Genomic DNA, 18,925 nt, shown 5'->3' on the forward strand with positions numbered 1-18,925 from the left:
TGAAAATCAGTTAAATAGAGGTTGAAAGTATGTGGTGTAGACATAGCCATACTGAGGGCTAAGAAGTAATTCTCTTGTCATGTTGATTAATTCATTTACTTATTGTGCAGAAAAATGGTTGGTTGTGAAAATGAATGTGTACACCTGTTTCAGATGGTGGAAGTTCAGTAGCTGTGCACCCCACTTTGGATGGTTTAACCACATACAAATGAAATCAACATACCAAAAAAAAAATTCTTAGGTGTGCATTATTTTCCATCCCTGTATTTCTTGTTTTCAGGCTTCTTTCCAGCGCTCTAACAGCCATGACAAAGTGAGGAAAATAGTTGCAGAAGAGGGACGTACAGCAAGGAACCTGATTGCCTGGAGTGTGCCACTGGAAAACAAAGAAGATGATGGTGTGTGTTCAAGATTTTTCCCCTTGCATTCCTCTGTCTCCTGGACTTGCTCATACAGAAACAGGTTTCTTACAAAGAACAGCACTTTAAAGACAGTGGTTACATTTAGTGTACATAGTATAATGTAAAGCTGTCTTCCAAAATGCACCCTGCAGTTGCCAGATTACTTTATAGAAACCTCACAGTGACAGATTAAAAACTGTTTTAAGATTTTTCTTTAAGCAAGATCTTAGACTGTTCTCTCTTGCTGGTATTACCAAGATACTTGTGTAATATAACCATGTTGTCTTAAACCAGTCTCTTGTAACTTGGGAATTCAGAATTGTAGGGATAACTTAGAATAGTCCAACAAATTGTTCTCTATGCTCTAAAGCAAATAAGATTGGAATTTTCTTTTTGGTATCACTTCAGTCTGTGGTGAACATCTGTGAAGAGTCTTTAAGGAAGGGGAGATGTGGGGATGGTTTTCCATAATGTAAGTCCTCAGAACAGTTTTGTTACTGTTGTAATATTCTCTTGTGGTATGATGACTTAAGGAGCCAGGAACTTTAATTTTTATACTGCTCAAGCTGTTCCAGATGTCAAAATACTGTTCTTGAGGACTTAATCTCCAGTATTTTTGTACCTATCACGTCCCTGTGGAGGTGCTGCTGCTTTTGAGACTTAGGCAAGAGTATCTAAAAGTAAATTACTTCTTTTTTTGCCGTGGGGGTGGTTGAACAGTGGAAGAATTTTCCTAGAGAAACTGTGAGCAGTCCTTATCCTTGGACATGATCAAAGCTTGATTGGACACAGTCCTGGACAGCCTGCTCTAGAAAACTGTGCTTAAAGCTGAAAAGTTGGATTAGATGATCTCAAGAGGTTCTTTCCAACCTCAGCTGCATGGATTCTGCTAGTGGATGAGTTTTGTCTTAAGTTAAAAGATAATTAGCCCTGTGTCTGAAGCTAACTCACACAGAGTTTAAGCTGTCCTTGGCTTCCTTCATGGATTAAGGTGAATTTGGGATTTTTTGTCTTTTTAAAGCTGAAAAGTCTCAAGTGACAGAAGACTATGAGGTGCATGAAAACCTGCTCAGATGTTTGTATATGGGCATTCATATAAGTTTCATCAAAGAAATCACATTCAGTTCAGCATACATAGTGGTATCTCTGTTTAACAGTATCAAGCAGAATGACAGACAACTTTTACCAGATAAAGATCCTGCATCTAGGTACAAATGCCCAGATTTACAGGCTTTGGTTTCCAGTTTTGACCTTTTTACTTGAGTGTTGTCCCAGCTATCTTGGTACACTTTGTATAGCAGCAGGAGAAAGACATGTACTGGGAATTTTTGTTAGCTGTGTGTAGGAAGAGAAAATGGAAATAATGTAAGATCTGAGCAGAATCTGGTCAAGTAGAGTGTGAACCTCCCATCTTTGGATCTCATAAGGAGCTGCTCAATTTATTGTCATGAATTCCTGGGTTGGTAAGTTGGCCACTTCTGCCTTCTCATGGCAGCTTCAATCACATCTGTTCTCAGAAGGTGCATCAGTTTGCTAGGTTTAACGTGAGCCTGCATGTTCTTGAGCACACTGGTAGATCCATTGATGCTACTGAACTGGTCACATATGTAATTGAAGCAGAATGAGAATTAGGAGCTAAATTTTTTGTAGGTTCTGATTTACACTTTAGGAGAAGGTAGTTATGAGGATGAGTTTGTGCAAAAGGAACATAGAGTATATTTCTAACAGTATTTTTGAGCTACCTGTGAGCTGTTTGAATTTCTGTTTAAGGAGTGAGTTCCCAGTAGGACTTCTTCCTTAAAAATGAATGAATGGGAGTTGTAGGTGAATGCTCCAAGGCTAACATTTTCTGCCAAAATGTGAAGAATGAATGTAAAAGTGAACTTTTAGCCTTCATTAAATAGTTGTTATATGTGATATTTAAAATCCAAGTAGCTATATTAGTTTCCTTCTTTTGATCATATTAGCTGTATTGTAATTTTTAATTTTTTTGTCACTGGTGCTTTCTTCTTGTAAAATCATAGGCTGACCTTTTTGCACAATAAAAGGAATTAGATGATAAGTGCCTGATGGAAAAAATCCCCAGGGAAAAGAACTTGTGGCTTATGAAAATTTGGCAGATCCTTTATCTCTTGACCCTTGTCTTGGAGTAGAGAGTATATATGTTTGATGTCAGTGAGCTCTGATTCTTTTTATGCTGATCTTTCAATATGAGGAGTGATTCAGCAGTATTATGATTTAGCAGAGTTCTAACTCATTCAGGGGTTGTGTAAATCAGGCCAAAGGTTTGGGTTGCCTGAGCCAACCCTGCAGCTCTTCTCTACAGAGCAGAGTTTTGTCTTGCTTCAGTCTCTTCTGCTCATGTTGTTCAGAGGTATTGCTTTGGGATAACTGTGTGATTTCACATTTTATAATATAGACTGTTACTCATGATGGGTTGTGGGTTGTTTTTTTTCTGTGGAAATAGGGTATGGCATTTGCTATTAATAGTGGTAGTGTTATGGAAGGCTGATAAAAAATACAGGATTCATTTTTTCAATTCATGTTCTTTTTTTTGCTTTCTTTAAAAATATGCTTGTGTCCTTCTTGCCATTTCACTTTTCTTGTGAGACAGAATCAAAATCTTCTAATTCTTTAATGGAATTCCTGTCAATAAGAAGTATTTCTCTAAAAAGGAGAGAGATTTCTGAAATGACAGGTAGCACTTCTGCTAAGTGTTTTGGAACAACATGCACCCTTGTTTTGTCAAGTCTGAAATTTTAGTTATGAAATAAGATCAATGACACAAGAAAATCTTCCTCCAGCCAAACTCAGTGGCCATGGTCTCAAAGAGGTACAACTGTTTAGACATTGCAGTTGTTGGCACTGAAGTAATTCTTCACAGAATTCATTAATATGTAGCAGATTCTATTGGCTAGACTAATATGATTGACTTTGTGTTCTAGGAAGATGGACTTAGAATGGTAAAAAATTCTGTAAAAGGTTCTGTAGTTTGATGTTCTGTCTCTAGAAGTAAATTTGCATTCAAACTGATGTCCACCAATTGCATATTGCAGTCAGTTAGATCTTGCTCACCTTGGAAAGCTGTGATGGTTCTAATGAAGGACTTAAGAATTTTTTCCTTTGTAATTCTTTTCTAAGCCTACCATGTAATTTGAGGCCTTGCATGCATAGAAGCATTACACATAAATTTTATTACAAAATCTACGCTGTGGTGTTAGTAACAGATTAAATATCTTAGAGGCTTGACACTTAAATTTTAATAAAATCCAAGGTTCCTTTGGAACTCACAGAGATGTGTCAACAAATGGGAAAAATCTTGTATTTGTAACTGTTCCCTTCTTACTTCCTATTTGTTTAAAATCATTTGGGCTCTCAGCATGTAGAATATTTGTAGATGAAGCATTTAAGGGCAAGGAAACACTTTATTGGTTGAAAGGAACCTGGCACACTCTGGGGGCCCTGCAGTATAAGCTGCTCCTTTAGCAAGAGCCTGATGGAGCAAACAGGTTTTGCAGTATGTGATGAAAGTCATGAAACCTGCATCTCCTTGGCCAAGTAAGGAAGTTTGAAGTGTCATGACTGAAAACATTGTGTGTTAGCCCAAGCAGCATTAGATCTGATTGTTACTGGCACACTCTAACATGAAGGGAAAGGGCATTCTTTAAGAATCCTGTTTCTAGCCTTGAATTTCTCTGAAATTAATGGGAATCCAGTCTGGTGCTGGGAGGTGAATACAGAGAGGGCCATTAAATGCTGGGTGAGACAGTGACAGTGGTTTGTAGAAGTCACTTTTTGCAGAATATATTCCTGTAGTTCAGTGGGGAGGTAAAAAACCTGAAGAATTTTGGTTATATTAATGCTTGAGAACAGTAATTTCTCAGACCCTTAAACAGACCTTTAGCATTGCATTGTTAGAAAAATAGTGTCTGCTACTGGTCTACAAACTTTTAAAAAGATACAGTTTATATTATATGCAAGTATATATTTTCTAATATTTTATGATATACAATAGTATAACATATAACACATTTTATATTATATATGTTTATAGTTTTTTAATATATACATTAAATATACATATATACATTAAATATTATATATTGTGTATAATTTTAAATGATTTAATATTTTTAAATAATCTGTAATTTAATAATATTGGAAACTTCAATATGCTTCCTCAATCAGGGGGTCAAAAAAAATTAGTCTCACTGGGTTGCTTCTTCCAGGCCTTTGCCTCACTTTAAGTGAGTGTTGGGCAACCAGGTCTTGTCCAAGCCTCATTTTTGCAAAAATGTTTTTTCAGGTGGACATCTGCAGCAGCTGGGCTGGTAAGGTAGATCCTGTAGGACAAGCTGATTATAATTAACATTGGCACTGTATTGTAGGCTGCTTGTCCTACAGGATTTATAGATAACAGAAGTTTGTAGATAACAGAGTAGATGTGCCACACTGTGTAGAAGAACTGGAGGAAAACAACAGAATGCTTACCCAGTTGCATCCTTAGATTCATTCAAAGAGATGAAAAGAAATACAACTAAAAATTGTTATTGTTTCTTCTGAAGATCTGATGATGAACAGTGTCAAAGGCTCTGAAATCCCTGCCACAGTGAGAACAGAAATGAGGGCTGCTGTTAATTACCAAATTTAAAGGCTATTCCCACATTTCTCATATCTGTAAAGAGATGAGAGGGGTGATTGTTGAGATTGTCAGAATAAAAGGGATTTTGAAAATAGTTTATCAGTGGCTTTTTTTTGTAGATAATAGCAACTGAGCTTTTTGTGCCAGGAGGTCTTCACAAGTCATGAACTCTGTGTGCTTTGGATTTAGTTACCAAACAGAGAGGAAATGGACTTCCAAGTGTAAAATATGATTGTAGCTTCCTAAATGCTGCAAAAAATTGCTATTTTGTATATTTCACATTGGCAGCTTAATAGCTAATGAGATTATCACCTTTGGTCCCTATTGTTTTTTCTTTAAAATTCAGTGAATTCCTAGCAGGTGATGCCCTTGGGATGTCATTTTGTTCCTGTGCATCTCACAGCAGTGCTGGTCTTGTGTAGTTACATCCCAGGAGTCACTGAACATGGACATAACCATTGAGCAGTGCTCCTGTGTTGTCATTCTTTGTGAAAATAAACAAGACAAAAGCAGGAAGCAACTTCTAATAACCAGAGGCATTTATTAGAAGAAAAATGCTAATAAAGCTTAGAAATGTGGCTGCTCCTGAAAGACAGAACTTTGTGGCCTGGATACCATAAGAAAAAATCAGTCCTTGTTACACACTACTTGCTTTTAAGTTTTTAGAACCTGGTATTTACTTGAGTTTTGTTTTCTTTGAGTGTCTTCCTTATATAGGAAGTGTCTGAAAACTTGCTTTTCTCTTTACAGGGAACTTGTTCAGACATTTCCCAGTTCTTAGACGATGGATTAGTATTCTGTTTTTTGTAGAATCTAAAGAGACTGCAGGGTGATTTAGTGTTCATCTGCCCTTTTAAAATTTCAACATACCCGTATTTATTTGTAAGCCTTTTCATTGTTTAAGTTCTGTATACCATTGCATTCAGTATCTTTTTTTGAAGAATGTAAATCATCTCAGAAGAGAGACTTTTGTGATTGAAATATTTCTGTTATCATAGTTCTGACATGGAACTGATCCTCAGTTTAATCTTTTTAGTGAATAGGAAGTGTTTATGCATACAGCAGCTGAATCAGTTTTTTTTCTGCAAGCTGCTGAATTAAATTCAGTATATTAATTTATACCTGTTCTTTTGGCTAGGGTAGTATTTTAAAAATAAATTATCAAGCAAATAATTTTTGATTTGTTTTAAAATTAAAGGCCTTGTTCTGTGGAATAGTCAGTGATGCAAACCATCTGCACAATGGTTAAGAGAGGTTTACATCTGCTTTACATAACCAGAGTTATGTAAAACAGATGGACTGTATTAGGGAGTTTGGCCCAAGAACTGTTACAAACTCAACTGGACAGTTATGAAATTCAAGAATGATCTCCATGGTACAGGATGGAACTGTATTCTACTACTACCTTTATTTGCTTGGCTTCATTCAGCTAAATAATCACAAAACTTTTACTTAGATGTAATCACTTCTAGAGAGTATTCTTTCTCTTACTTGCTTAAGTTTTTGGTACTTGGGTCCTGTGATTTTTATGGTTTGCAATTGTTAGATGCTAAGTTGGAGAAATTTAAAAAAAAAATCTAAAAAATTATCCCTGGGCAAAACTCAAATATTAAAGGCAGATAGGTAGGTCTAGGGTAACACAAATTTATGCAAAGATAACATTTAGTCAGTTAAGCGATTGCTGCTGCAAGAGTTGACACCTGAAGACATCCTTTCTCACTATAGGAATGCAAACTGATTTTGGAAGCAAAGTTGCTAAAGTAACTTCATATCAGCAGTTGAGGGAGATGGGTACATTTGAGAAGACATTTCAAACCATAAAGGGGCTGGCTTATGCTCTATGAATATTTTTCTGTCATCTTTCGACTGCCTAAATATAGGTGAACTAAATCCAGTCCTAATTTCTGTTTTTTCCCATCTTTCTTGGCAGAAAATATGCAAATCTACTGGTAGGTTGTTAGAAGAGTTTGAGAAAAAATGCATTATTCCATTTGCTTTTCCTAAGAAAGATATTCCTTGTGTTAATTCTGTAATAATATCTAATTGAACAGTCGTTCAAAAGCAGAATTCAATTTATATAGGAAGTTAATTTCATATTTGGGATCTTTACTGAATGAAGTCTGTAATCCTTGCCTTCCTTTGTAATTTTTTCCAGTTTCTGTGTCTTTTCTGGCATTATCCACAATCTGAACTGTGGAATATATATTTCAAATATACAGTTTTACAGACCTCCTAACTCATAAATATTAAGCATTACAGGACATTGCAAGATGGGATATGTGCATTTTTATAGTCATAGAATGTTTTGGGTTGGAAAGGGCCTTAAAGCTCACCCAGTTCCAAGCCCCCTGCATGGGGAGGGACACCTCCCACCAGCCCAGGTTGCTCCAAGCCCCATCCAACCTGGCTTTGAACACTTCCAGGGATGGGGCAGCCACAGCTTCTTTGGGAAACCTGTTCCAGCATCTCACCACCCTCACAGCAAAGAATTTCTTCCTAATGTCTAGCCTAAATATACCCTCTTCCAGCTTAAAACCATAACCCCTTGTCCCATATGCTGTGTCTAATTGAAATCATTGTTGCTTAAACCAGTTCTTTCTTCCTCAGGAAAATCAAAATGGCAAGCTAGTGGAAAAACAAAGAGAGTGACTCAAGGAACACACAAGACTGCAAAACAGGTATCAGTTAATTTTTATATTAATAACATTTGCAACAAAAAAAAGAAGTTTTGTGATACCACTGATACATTATTAGCTTAATAGTACTAGATAAAACTGTGCATACAGTGTATTTTTAAAGCATACAACTTTCAAAGCCAAGTATTCAGAAGTCAAAAAATGCTGACATTTTGGTTATCTTCTTCAGCCTTTACTTCTGGCACTTCTTGCCACTGGATGCATGAGTTTTTTGGCATTAAAGGAAAGTGCTGTTCAATAAAATCATACAGGATGTTCTTCCTATAAGCATGCTGCTTATACAAAGGCTACCTTTCTGCCCAAGTTCTAATTTAAGGAAATTCTTTATTTCCTGACCTCCTATTTTAATGGCTGAAATATATCCTATTTTGGAAAAAAATAGTCCAAGTGAGTAAAATTTCTGAGAGTTATGACTGGAAAGCTAGTCCAAATGAGAAGGGTGAAGAAGAAGCTGCTCTTTAATTCATGTGACCGACAATCTTTACTACGTTACTAAAGTAACAGCTCAGACTTTCCTCATCTTAAATATTTTTAACTGTTGCCTTTCTTCAGTTAATAGATAGAGCTGTTAGTATGGCTTTAGTTATTTAGCTTTTTGAGGTTGTCTGACAGGTCTTGGTCATATGGCATATGAAAGATACAACGTTTTGGGAGAGAAAAAACCCCTCCTGCTGCCACAGATCTGGTTTTAGGTCTTTAAAAAATAGATGTGCTACTTTCCTTATTATTTTAGCAACTATTAAGCCTGTGTTCTCTCTCCAAGTACTAATATGTTACACTGTATATCCTGGTTTTCTTGGTCTGTGAAGGTGGCATTTTGTTGCTGGGGCTCCCTGTAAGGGGCTACTGGTAGAATCTTTAGGGTGATTCAGAGTAAACATAGTTTGGGTTCTGTCTGTTTCATTTGCTTGGCATTAAGTAACTACAGAGTTTTCAGGTGAATACTTTGTTGTTACTCTGTGGCTCTGTGTGGGATTGCCATACTAAAACTGTAGAAGCATAGTCCTTTCCTAGTGAGTACAATAAAGGTTTGAAATGGACTCCTGGGTGTCTCTGCACTTCAGTTTGGCTTCAGCACCTTTATTTCTACTGCATTTCAGGCAGGGGCTGCAGATTTACATTGATGACTTTTTTGTTACTTCTGTTGAGCCCTGAGTTTTCATCTTCCTTCACATAAAAATGAGCCACTAGTCTCAAGAAAATAAGCTTAAAAGACTTTTCATATGGTGTCATCAATATGATCTTCCTCTCAGTAGGGTACTGGCAAATCTAAATTCAATACATTTTGGCATCCTGAGGAAAAGTATATTCTTCATACTTTCTGAGACTCCAAGTGAATATATTTTGGAAGAAAAGAAAAACAACCTTCAGTTTTAAGGTCACTTTCATCACCCACACTGAGCTCCTTGAGATGTAAGAAGGAATATTCCCATGTTTCTTGACTTCAGAGGCACAAAAGCTTTGCATTTTCTACAGCTGAAGGCTTGAACTGTCACTGTGAGTGAGATAGTATGAACTGGTCCTGCTGAATCTTTGCTGTTTTCAGGTGGATTTTGTTTTTCTAGTGAGGATAAGTTTCAGTGTAGGCTTGCTTGATCACATCTGTATGAGTCATCATCACACTTTGATGAAACATGCATAGATTTGAGGGGGGAAGCCAAGGCAAGCTGGGTTTTGGTGTGTTTGGAAACACTGTGAGTGGATTTTTTGTGGTGTGACATGGTCTGCAAAGTGGTTGAGCATGGGTTAAATTTTGGTTTGTCAAAGTCTAAGAGATCTGAGAGCACTTAAAAATTCCAAAGTGAGTAATTACACCCAGTTAAGAATGATGTGTCAAATTTAGCAGCATTTGAGCTGTGGAACTCTGCTCAGAACAACTCAGTTTTGTATCTGTGTGTCTTGTCCATGGGAAGAGGTGGGGGCCTCAGCTATTGACCAAAGTGAAAAATCTGCTGATATTTGGAAGGACACAGGTGGAGTCTCTGTGGATATAGCTCCTCCTTGGTGAAGATGCAGGATTGCTGCCTTATCTTTCTTCAGACTACACCATTAGAAATACTTTGTCCTCTGCCCATATATTCCCTCTGAATACCAGAAAGATGGAGAGAAGATCATCTCTGGAAAGTGTGTTTTTGCTCTGTTGCATAACTCCCAACCTGAGCCTAACACTGAAAAATAAAAGCTGGTCAAAAGTATGTATTTCTAATAAATACTGTTTTCATTAAAACTTAGTTCCAAGAAGAATGAGTGGGAAAAATAAAGCTATAGCTGTACATCAGCACAGAAACTATGGCCTTGAGAAGTCTGTAACTAATACAGCGTTTCTTGTTTTTCACAATGAAAGGTTAGTTTGGTTCATTTCAAAGAAAATTTACTTAAAACACTTACAGGCAAAGATTCTGTTGAACAAGATAGTGATTAGCTTAGAAATCCTATGTTTTTTTGGGGGCTTGCATTAAACATTTGCAGAGAATATAGCATTTCATATAAAATATTAATACTTATTTATATTAAAAGTAGTCTTTGCTGCAAGTCTTAAATATAAATAAGTACTAGTTTTCATTTCAGTTAGGTTGGTGCCAGTCAGAATTGATTGAGTTTGAAAATAGCTTGCTGTGTTTCATCTTTTTTCATGGAATTTCTGGAGACTGAAGTGCCAAGGATGGAACATGATTTGAGTCATACTCTGAAAATTGATTTCTGTTTCTTTGGCAGATAGCAGGCTGTGACAAATTCAAATGTACAGTGTTAGAACTGACTTGTTTTTGGAAGTTAGAATATTTCTATTAACTAGACACCAACTTAAGGCTTACATGCTTGTGTGACTGTGTCCAAGAAATCTGGTAGTTTAGGGATTTGCCTTTTTTCAAGCATGTTCTACTGGAATATGAGTAACTGTAAATGTTGCTTAGGTTTTACTTGGACAAGATTTCCCACTGGAGATCTGCTTACAGGGATAATACATAGAAATACTACAACTTATAATTCAACAAGATGTTTTCCTAATTAAAATATGCCTGACATATAAGAGAGATGATGAACAGATGCCAAATCTAGAAGATGAAATATATTCCATGGCACTGCCTTAAAGATTAATTTGAAAATAAATCTTTCAAGTAATGGGAATAATGCATGGTTCCCATTTCAAAACAACTGATCGTTTATATCAACAATATTAGCTGAATGAGTGGAAACCTAATCACTTTACTAAGGTCACATTTTGTAAATACAGGCAGCAGAAGGTAGCAGGGTTCTTTTTATATAGTTATTTATGATTCTCTAGTTAAGGTTATGTCATTCTGAACTGCATCTTAAAGGAGCTGTAAATTATCCAGTATAAGGTTTGCTTTTTGCTTAGCTAAGAAGCATCTTCTTTCCAAGTTGTTCTTCCTCATGTTCCAGAAGAAAAAATAGGAAAAACTGGCGTAGGAAACCCTTCTGAAATTCCTGTTCATCCATTGTTTATTAGGGGGATCTTTTCTGAATGTATCTCTTGTGCATACATTACCTGGGGCACATCTGGAGTACACTTGGAACATTTTGAGGGCTACGTAAAGGCAGCAGAGATGGAAGTGTGGCTGTAGTGAATTAGATTCCCATCCTCCCCATTCCTAAAGTAAAATTAGAATCTGAACACAAGCATAGGTGAGAGCATAACCATATTGACAGCACTGTGGTTACTCCTTAATTAAAAGCAGAATTTGCTGTCTTTAATGCTGTGTGGTACAGCACAGGTAGGCAGAGGGAAATAAACAGACTGGAACCCAGAGGGAAAGGCTACCCAAGAAACTGAGGTCTGGAATTTAATAGGTTTGCAGGTTCCATCTTGGTGCCATGGTTCAGCTCTCTCAAATGAGTAGCTGTGTTTATGGTGTGGATTTACCAGATAAGGTCCCTAAAATGTAGAGAAGAAAGACATTTTTATTCTTCAATACAATGATTGAAAAACCACTTGGTTATTTTCTGTTTTGTAATTCAAGTGTGAGAAATAATGAGTTCATTTACATTCCCTGGAATTCGAGGGGAATACAAACAAGAGAAAGATCCTCTTAAGGAGAAGGAGGAGAATTTTCTCTAGACTTTGTACAGACTTTGGGTCTCTTCTGTATATTTTATCATTAAAATATTACAGTCCTTCCTTAAAAATAAGTCCCTCCAAAACTATGCTTCAGTTCCTTATGTTACCTAATGTTGCCTGTGGTCTGAAATGATTTTCCTGTAAGAATTCTGTCTCCAACTATAAACCTACCTGACATGAAATTTGTCTTTTGACACACAGAAATAATGTTTCCCAGCTTCTTCCATACAGGACAGAAAGGCTTGAGTCCTGGACAATTGTTCTGCAATTTACAGTATTTCTAATCCATGATTAGATATTTTACTTATAAACTCTGTGTACTGCCTTGTGCAATGTTAGTTTTGGTTGGTTTTAATCAGTCATCAAAAGCACAGTTTCAGAATGGAATTTTGCTATAATCCATATGAGTGTACTCCAGTGAGGAGTGATTTTGGGGAGAACCATGCCACAGTGGAGCAAGGTATGAAAGCTGCATTAAAGGGCTATTAATATAGATGCATTAATTAAAAAAAGAAAAAAAAAGAAAAAAGAAAAAAAAATCATTTTAGCATATAGTGAATACCTCCATCACAAAAACACACACAGTTGGGCATCAGTTTGGGTTTAATGGAAGTGCTTATCCACTTGGCTGCTGTGGAATGCAGAAGCTTATAGAAGTCTGGCATGGTAGCAGTATTTTTCTGTGTGTTTTTTGTCGTGGGAGAGAGTTTCAACTTTAGTAAGGACTGTGCCAAGAGGCCAAGTCCTGACTTGGCATTTCCAGCCCAACAGGCATGGTTCAGAATCTTTGGGAATATCCTGTGCAGATCAGTGACAGTTTATCTCTGGCAAAGAGACATATCCCAGTACGAGTACCTAAGCTGGATGTGCAAAATCATCAGATGCCCAACACTGAGATGCCACAGCAGCACTGCCAGGGAGGTACACAGTGATCCCTGTCTGTGCCAGCATTTGTGAAGCCACTTGGATGTTCTCCCTCTGCTCCCAGCACATTGTCAGTGCTCTGCATCTGCACACCAAAGTAGATTAATTAGCCTGCATATTAACACTAAAAATCAAACAACAGATTGGTTGTTGGTAAAGCTGTTAAATTACAATTTAAACCAGCATGAGGAAACTTTCAGGCTTGGTGTAAGTAGGATCAAATTTGATTCAGTGCTGCAGCACATACTCTGGGTTGAACTGAGCTTACAATGTTAACAGTATGGTGAGTGGAAATCTGTGTCCAAGCAGTCATTTAACTGTGAAAGCTTCTTTTTGTGACTCATTCAGTGCTTGCTGGAGTCTCCTCTGCAGTGGGGCCATAACATATTGATCAAAGGGCTCGACACATCAGCATTTCTCTGACATTAATGCTCAGGTATTAGAATGAGGGTTTAAAAATTATGAAGTTGTATGTAATGTCTTGTATTAGAATTTAATTGTGATGGAATATTGCTAGTGTGATTATTAGTAAAAGGTTACTTTCTCCTCTGGATAGACATAGGTCTCAGACTAAGCAATACAGGATATGTAATTAGAAATTTTACATAACCTTCCAGTATGGTAAGAGGCAAACCATCTTGTACTGCATGCAACAGGAATGTTGAGTTATAAATGTCAAAGAAACAGAATCTAGTTCTACATAGGTGGTGCTTATATTTATGATAAGAAAGTGTGCTTTAAGAAACTCAAGTCAGGGGGGTAATGTAGATTTCTTCAGTGAAAAATTTATTGTTTACAGATGTTTGAATATGTTGAAAAAATGTATGTTGCACCGAAGCCCAACCCCTTATCCTATTTCTGTTTCTTGTTTTCCTTTTCCATTGTACCTTGTGTTTTCAGAGCTCTACCATAGACTGTAAATTAACAGCAGCAACAGCTGGAGATAAAAACTTTGACAAAAGCCCAACAAAAACAAGGCAGCCTCGAAAAGTTGATCTGCGAGCACGATACTGGGCATTTCTGTTTGACAACCTCAGACGGGCTGTTGATGAGATCTATGTTACATGTGAGTCGGATCAGAGTGTAGTGGAGTGCAAGGTAAGTCCTCAGATGCTCTTTGCCTCTTGTCACATGGCTCTTAGCATGTTTTTTAATTCCTTACAAGAAAGCCAAACGAGGAATTAGAGCCTCAGAAACATGTTGGGTTTTGGTTCATATTTAGTGAAAGCTTGTAAGTAGGGAAGCTGATGGCATATGTGTTCAGATTTTTGAAGATGCTTTCATCTTAGGCAGTGACTATTTTTTGAAGTTTATAAAACTTGTTGTAATGCACATAATGTCACATACCAGGGTTTTTAATGAAATTTTAAAATTAAGCTTAGATTGTGTTAATCTTCTGACTGGACATTTTTTTTTTTCCCTGTAGTGTTCTTTACTGTAGGTGGCACTGTTGTGATTCAGCCTTTTTTACATTTGTTTGCTTCCTCTTAAGTGGCTTAATTATACATTGCTCCCTTTTTGCAGTGACAGTTACAGCTCTTTTAATTCTCACCGTGGCGTTAGAAGGCGGTGGTGAAGCATAAACAGTGTCTGGTTGGGAAGTCACAGGGAAGTGTGCTTCCTAATTTTGCGTCTCCTGTGTCTGTAATAGTTGGTACATCTGCTTTACACTTTATGATGACTTTCCAGTAGATCCACAGAAAGACTATTGTCATTTCATAAAACTTACTCACTCATTAGAAACTTAATTTACCACAAGCATTAAGAGAAGCCAGAAGACTAAATTTAAAAATAAATGTTAAAGATAGGACTTTTTGTTTCCATATTAAACAGGGCTGAAAAGTCGACACATTCTGGAAATGATTATGTAATCACTGTAAAAAATTACATACATAGGTGGAAGTAAACTTTTTTCCTTATCATATACATCAAGTTCTCTGCTGTAATCAGACACTGCCAAATTGACTTTGAGATTAGCGTACAAATACATTTCATTGAAAGCAGGTTTGAAAGCTGAACAGTAGCTAGAGGCTTCCAAGTTGCTGGTTGGTCTAACACAATTCAACATTTTGTTACTCAGCTGTCTTCCTGCTCCGGAAACTTCTCGGGAGAATTTTTTGGTTTAAGAAAATCAGTCAGCCTTGCATTGTAATTAGATTACCATTTTAAACTTTTTTGACTGAAAGAACAGAAGCGTATTTGTATCATTATCACATATTTTGGGGGTTAGATATCATTCAGCATTTTAATCATGCTACTTGATCTGTTCTGGGATGGGGATATTACAGAGGCTAAATGAAAGTCTTCATTTCAGTAGACGACTGACAGTGATGTACGTAGCTGTGTGTCTCAGACTACTTGTTTGCAAAACAGGAGTGGAAAAAAACCAAAAATGAGTAAGCAGGGGAGTCCAGAGTCACGTGTTGTAAAACTTCTCTAAAGTTCATTTTGCTTTTGCCTTTCAAAAGGTCTTTTCTGCTTTGCACAAAAAAGTGCCTTGCCCAAGTAGCTGTAATATGTGTTGGTTCTGTGGTCTTTTGTGTGTAAGATTTTCTTTTAAAGGTTAGTGTTAAATGGGGGTTATTACTCTGCTGTTAAATTTTGAATTTTTTTTTCAATTAGGCTATGAAGCATAGGACTGTTGAGTCTTGGCTCTTATTTTTACTAATAGTGTTTCACTTTTATCAGTTCTCCTGATTGTCATTATTTCTTGTGGGGTGGTCACTGTTGACAAGTACAGTCCAGTTTCTACCAGAGTTGAAGCTGTGTCCTGGTTCATTGCTGACAGCCAAGTACCTTAACTGCTGTCTTTTGAAGGGAGTGCTTTACAGAACTCTTAATAGATAGGCATGTGGCATTTTTGATAGTGCATATGTAGGCTTCAACTAGGGAGTGATGAAACTCACTATTGGAGTAGAGGTGTGGTTTAATTTTGGAGGGAATATTAGTGACCAGCAGATCCCTATGTGAACAGTGAGTCTTCCTCACCTCTGATTCTGTGCTTGCTGTCTCCCTTCAAATGAAATACCTTATCTAAGTACAGATTTCATGTTATGAAGACAAAGTGTTTACTGTTGTACCTCAACATTTAGGAGTTCAGAAATAAAAATTATGACTAAGAGTTCAGCAAGTGAATGATATTTGAAAGTACCCCGTGACATTGTTCAGTATTTGTGTAGCTCAGTGTGAGGCCTATGTCTTGTCTTAAAAATAGTTCAGTCTTTAGTGTGATCATTACAGTTTGTCCATGTGTGACTCAGTTAAGGTAAATAATCAAAATTTTTTTATTTAAAGCCTTTAGCTGTTTTATTGACTTGACTTTGGTAGTCCTATATATGTTGCTATCATGCTTCTTCAAAGCACCAAGTTTCATCCTTGGTGTTGACTGTTGCAATCCTGCCAGGCCAGATCTTGCAGGATTTCTGGTTGTGCCTTTTCTTGCTACTTGAAATCATTAAAACAGTGAAGAGAACCCAGATGCCCTGATTTGGGCCAGCTGTATTCCTGCTGTTGCTGTGAAGGTGGCTGTAGTGAGGTTCTGCCTGTTCCAGGGACAGCCTCATCTGCTTGGACGTGCAGGACTGGAAGGGTGCAGAGGGATTTAATGCCTCTGGTTATGAACTGTGTGTGGTCTCATGAGGTATCTCCCTAAATTGCTCTCATCAGCAAAAGACCAGTAATGAGGATGTGGCATGGCAAAATGTGTTAAGCCTCGTGGGCAGGAAAATAAAATGTGTATGAGTCTTTTTGTAGGCTTTTGGACTCAGGAGGCCAGGCTTAATGCAGTCATATCATGTGTCTTGTCTGTTCTTGTATATCCATGGTTTTCTGTCATCCCTGCCAGAACTTTTAGTATCAGTTGACCTTTTTGAATTATTTTAGCTATTACACATTTCATGGGAGATGGAAGATTAGCTTGGAAGAAGACATCCTTTTAAGGTTCACATTGCAGAAAAAACTGCCACTCTTTCTTCACTAGACACCAGGAAATTCAGAGAGATAACAAGAAAACATGAGTGTATGCATGGCAGAAGAACAACTGTGTGTTGTGGATTTTTGTTTTGTTTTGTTGCTTTTCTAGTAAGAATTAATTGAAGTGCATGTCACTCAGTCGTTTTTGGCACTAGAGAAACCAGTGATGGCATCATAGGAGAACAGGCTCCACGGCACGTTTGTTGTGGGGTTTATTGGTTCTTGGCTTGCTTGTTGGTTTGGTTTTTTCTTTCTCTTTGGCCAGGAGGAGTTCAGCTAATTATTATGCATTTTTATGTATGGCAGTACTGATCTTCTGAATATTTTTATTTTAAGATGAAATATTCCATCCATAGTCTGTTATTAAAGTTTATTCTTAAAATGAGTCTAGATTATCTGTTGAAAATGGATTATAAATTTCTGCCATACCTAAAGAATTGAGATTATTTTTCTATAGGAGCATTTCATATTGCTACATTTTTTTCTTTACTTTCCAGGCTCTTTAGATACCTTGTGAGCCCTTTTTATGAAATACTATTTTTATTTATTCTGCTAGATGTATGTCAGAAACAATAATAAATAAGGATCCAAAATGGTTAAACAGTTAACTTTTACTTCTTTGGTTTTTGTTGTTTTTTTTTTTTTTAAGTCTGGTTTTGAAAAATCCTCTTTAAGATAACTTGATGTTATTAAGAACTTCCTCAATCCATCTTTCAACTTTTAAAGTGGTATCTCTTTGAACTAAAGTCTCGACCCAATGGGTATGTACTGCTTTATTTAAATATTCTGGTTGTGTAGGGGCTGTATTAAAAAAAGAGCCATTCAAAATTAAATGTAACAACTTCTGGCAATTGAAACCTTCAGATTTTCTTTTTGATTTTGTACCTTCGGCTCTCTTGCAGTGTTACAGGTTGGTATAGTTTTATTGATTACATTGTCACAGGAGACAATTTGATGCTCCCAAATTGGAAAGGGCTCTAGTGGCTGCTTGTGGTTGAAACTGCACACGAGAGGGTTGTGGCATTGATGCAAACAGAAGAAATGTGTGTAAGAGGATCAGTGGTTGTGTACATTTTCTCTCAGCTTTGGGCACTCCTGAAGTTGGTATTTTACTATTGATTTGGAATTGAGAACTCTCAAGTCACGTGTATAGATATATAGATATGGCTTTGATGCTTTGTATATAAAGCTGTAATGAACATGGTAGAATTATTTTCTATATTAAAATAAAATATTCTGAAGTTTAAGCATCATCTTACTGTACAGAAACCAGTTTGTGCAGTAGTGACAGAGATTAGATACAGTCTAAGAGATCTGGCAATAACCTTTAGCATTTCCAAGTGCAAATTGTATGGATATTCATCAGTAGGTTTCAAGGTGTCTGATAGTCATATGAATGTTTTATTAGCTGATGCTTTCTAGTTTTGAATGGTGAGCTGAGACAGAAAAGAAATATAATAAAGTGCCTTTAAATGTTTCTCTGTATGTTAAAAGGAATTTAACCCAAAATTATTTCTGGGTGAAGGAAAGCAGATTCTGTAGCCAAATTTGGCCAGTACAGTTCTGGATTATGAAGGAGAGAAATGCTTCTCCTGCTGCTGTTGTTTTATGGTCTTCAGGCATCTCAGCAACAGAGTTTATATATATACATATGTGTGTGATGTGTGCATATATATATAAAAATTTTAAAACTCACACCACACATTTGTGTAAAACTGTTCTTGACAGAGTTGGAGCAACTGAATCCAGCTGTTGGGGCTACAGTAAGTTTAGAAGAATCTCAAAGTACTTTAAATTTAAATGTTGGCTGTTTATTTCCTCCTGGCCATGAATTAATGGCTTCAACTGGCTTTGTTTATTCCTTTAAAAAAAATCTGAACTTTATATTGTGAAAATATTCTCTAGTCTTCTGAAGTTGCTATTTAGCATTTAATAATGCTAGTGCAAACTTTCCACTGTCTTTACTTATTGACCCATTTCTATAAGGTTTTGGCAAGTGTAGTTTCTCTGTTTCTAATGCTTACAGATACATTTTTAAATCAGTCTACCTTGAGTACAGTTCACTGAAAATAGTTTCATTTTGCTTGGAATTCTTACTGCCTCTTTTAAAATAGAATATTCAGCAATGAAGTTCTGTTTTTCTGATTCTCATAGCATAAGAGACTCTGAAGACTTGGGTAAAGCCTTGCTCTTGAAAGGCTTCACACATTGC

At 36.7% G+C, this 18,925-nt stretch overlaps 1 protein-coding gene across 2 annotated transcripts in view; it reads left to right on the forward strand.

The window, feature by feature from the left end:
• Positions 1 to 18,925, forward strand: part of SCAPER (S-phase cyclin A associated protein in the ER) — a 157,932-nt gene that overhangs the window by 6,068 nt on the left and 132,939 nt on the right. For both annotated transcript variants that reach the window (XM_071754631.1, XM_071754632.1), the window contains exons 3-5: positions 281 to 398; positions 7,651 to 7,721; positions 13,642 to 13,839. In XM_071754631.1, the coding sequence (XP_071610732.1) occupies positions 281 to 398; positions 7,651 to 7,721; positions 13,642 to 13,839 (387 nt within the window). The remainder of the gene's footprint in view (positions 1 to 280; positions 399 to 7,650; positions 7,722 to 13,641; positions 13,840 to 18,925) is intronic.

The sequence above is a fragment of the Heliangelus exortis genome, chromosome 11 (genome assembly GCF_036169615.1).
Source record: "Heliangelus exortis chromosome 11, bHelExo1.hap1, whole genome shotgun sequence".
Taxonomy (NCBI): Eukaryota; Metazoa; Chordata; class Aves; order Apodiformes; family Trochilidae; genus Heliangelus; species Heliangelus exortis.